The sequence below is a fragment of the Setaria italica genome, chromosome III (genome assembly GCF_000263155.2).
Source record: "Setaria italica strain Yugu1 chromosome III, Setaria_italica_v2.0, whole genome shotgun sequence".
Classification (NCBI taxonomy): domain Eukaryota; kingdom Viridiplantae; phylum Streptophyta; class Magnoliopsida; order Poales; family Poaceae; genus Setaria; species Setaria italica.
The window spans coordinates 49,970,908-49,973,217 of record NC_028452.1 but is presented as its reverse complement, the minus strand read 5'-3'; the positions used below and the strand labels follow the sequence as shown (position 1 = coordinate 49,973,217).

The window sequence follows — 2,310 nt, the reverse complement described above, 5'->3', positions numbered from 1 at the left end:
ATCTAAGTGCATAACAAAGTCTATGAATCTAATAAAATCAAAAGGACCTACTATAATTTGGAACGGACGAAGGGAGTAGCTAGTATAGCGGCTCCTGCAGTTGCGTATTTGCCTAACTTAATTTGGGTGAGATGGTTCATGCACTAAACTTATTTAAAATGCTATTAGAGATAAATGTTATAAGTTAGGTTCAACACTAACTACTGTAATATGATAAAATCACTCCTAGTATTATCTGAACATAAATTTAGGAACATGCTCGACTAAAGGATTTTTAGATGAACTTAAGTCTGCTAGTGCATGAAACTGAAACCGAGATCTCTCTATGTATGGGTCCACGCAGGAAATTTCCAACTGTGCAACATCTCAATCTCGCTGGCTGAAATGAAACAGAGAGGAAAGAAACAAGCAGCTCTCTTTTTCCGCGAAAAAGAAAAAAACAAGCTCTCAATCTCACTGTCAGCCGATATTTGCGACCCAAGGGCATTTTTGTCATTCCACCAGGCGGCCAGGCCTGACTTTTAAGCCCCTTGCCATCTATAAATACGCATGCATCGTCCCTAACTCATCCCACACTACAAGTAAAGCTCTAGCTAAACACATAGACAGCCAAGTAGCAAGCATCATCAGATTCAGGGATCAATGGCGCCCCGTGCTGCCTCCTCGTCGGTACTCCTCCTCATCCTCGCCGCCTTGGCCGCCGGCGCGAGCGCGGCCACCTTCACCATCACCAACAGGTGCGGCTACACGGTGTGGCCGGCGGGCATCCCGGTGGGCGGCGGCACGCAGCTCAATCCAGGCGAGACGTGGACCGTGGACGTGCCCGCCGGCACCAGCGGCAGGTTCTGGGGCCGCACCGGTTGCTCCTTCAACGGCGGGAGCGGCCACTGCGACAGCGCCGACTGCGCCGGCGCGCTCTCCTGCACCGTCTCCGGCCAGACGCCGGCGACGCTGGCCGAGTACAGCATCGGCGGCTCGCAGGACTTCTACGACATCTCGCTGGTGGACGGGTTCAACCAGCCCATGGACTTCTCCTGCAGCACCGGCGTGAACCTCCACTGCCCCGGCGCCGGCTGCCCCGACGCCTACCTCTTCCCGAAAGATGACACCAAGACCCACGCCTGCGCCGGCAACAGCAACTACCAGGTCACCTTCTGCCCATGATCAGGCATGGCATGGTCGAACGACGACGGCGAGAATTAGTGGAGAATATATAATTAAATAAAGTTGATAAATAAGACGATGTCGTGAAAAGTCGTCCACGTATGCATGTTTACGCATTGTAACTGGATTTACGTACTACCCTTCAAATTTTAAAATATGGATGATGATGTATGCCTTTCAAATATCAAATACGTAATATTTTTAGACAGACACGTAAATTGTCATGATCTCTCTGTTATTACCTTTTGAATGACGACTAATAAGTGTTGTCCCAAATGATGGTTTGGATTCAGTCAATAGGAAACATGTCATCAGGCTATGCTTGATGCTACTGTGATGGTTGATAACACGAAATTAGGTCAATATTCATGAAAACAATGATGGAGGAAGGCCAAAGACTGAGGTGCGTGGGATGCATGACCAAATGGTCGACTGGCTATAGCGTAGAACTGGTCTGATGACGCACCTATAAAGGCTTCAAAGCTTAACAATTCAGTCTCCTATATCTCCAGCCGACTCCTCAAACTTTGACCACTCGATCGGCATGAAGAAGAAACCGAGTCAGTTTTGTCATGGATGCAATGATGCAAACGACCCAAGACCTGATCCTCCTTCCATGCACTACGTTAACTCCATGATCTACGATCAGGCACTTCACTTTGGAAACCTGCCAACCTGGCTAGAAAGTCATGACGTACGACACACAAGTTTTGTTGGGATGCATATATAGAGAGACCTTTCAGTCTTGGATGTTGGATAGCATCAGCCATCATTTAGCTTGGCAGTATTTGAGTTTAATTTCCAGCTCGCTTCTCAGTTTCTAGATCGATCGTCAAAGCCGACAGGAACGGCATTTCGCTCGAGGCTCCAAGAAAGAAAAGGTCAGCACAACAAAATTAACAAAAAAAATTAATTCAACGAGATCCCGTGCGATTGATCAACACAACAATTTAATTCAACGAGAAAAACTGATCGAGTTCTTCAGAAAGTTGAACGAAACTGCACCGATCGATGCGTACACGGCCGGAGATCACGTGCCATACGATCAACACAACAAAACTTATCAATGACATTAAGATGATTAAGATAGGCTGAGGTGACAACAAACAACATACGTATATCATATCATAAACTGAAATCTACTTA

General features: G+C 46.9%; 1 protein-coding gene across 1 annotated transcript; it reads left to right on the top strand.

Moving 5' to 3' along the window:
- Positions 1-578: 578 nt before the first annotated feature.
- On the top strand, positions 579-1,376 carry LOC101764711 (thaumatin-like pathogenesis-related protein 1). Its single transcript, XM_004963212.3, has one exon. It carries the CDS (start codon positions 643-645, stop codon positions 1,162-1,164), a length of 522 nt encoding a protein of 173 aa, XP_004963269.1. The 5' UTR covers positions 579-642; the 3' UTR covers positions 1,165-1,376.
- The last annotated feature ends 934 nt before the right edge of the window (positions 1,377-2,310 follow it).

What these genes read in the sequence shown, in the direction of transcription:
- LOC101764711 (XM_004963212.3), top strand. Translation starts at nt 643, where the DNA reads ATGGCGCCCCGTGCTGCCTCCTCGTCGGTACTCCTCCTCATCCTCGCC.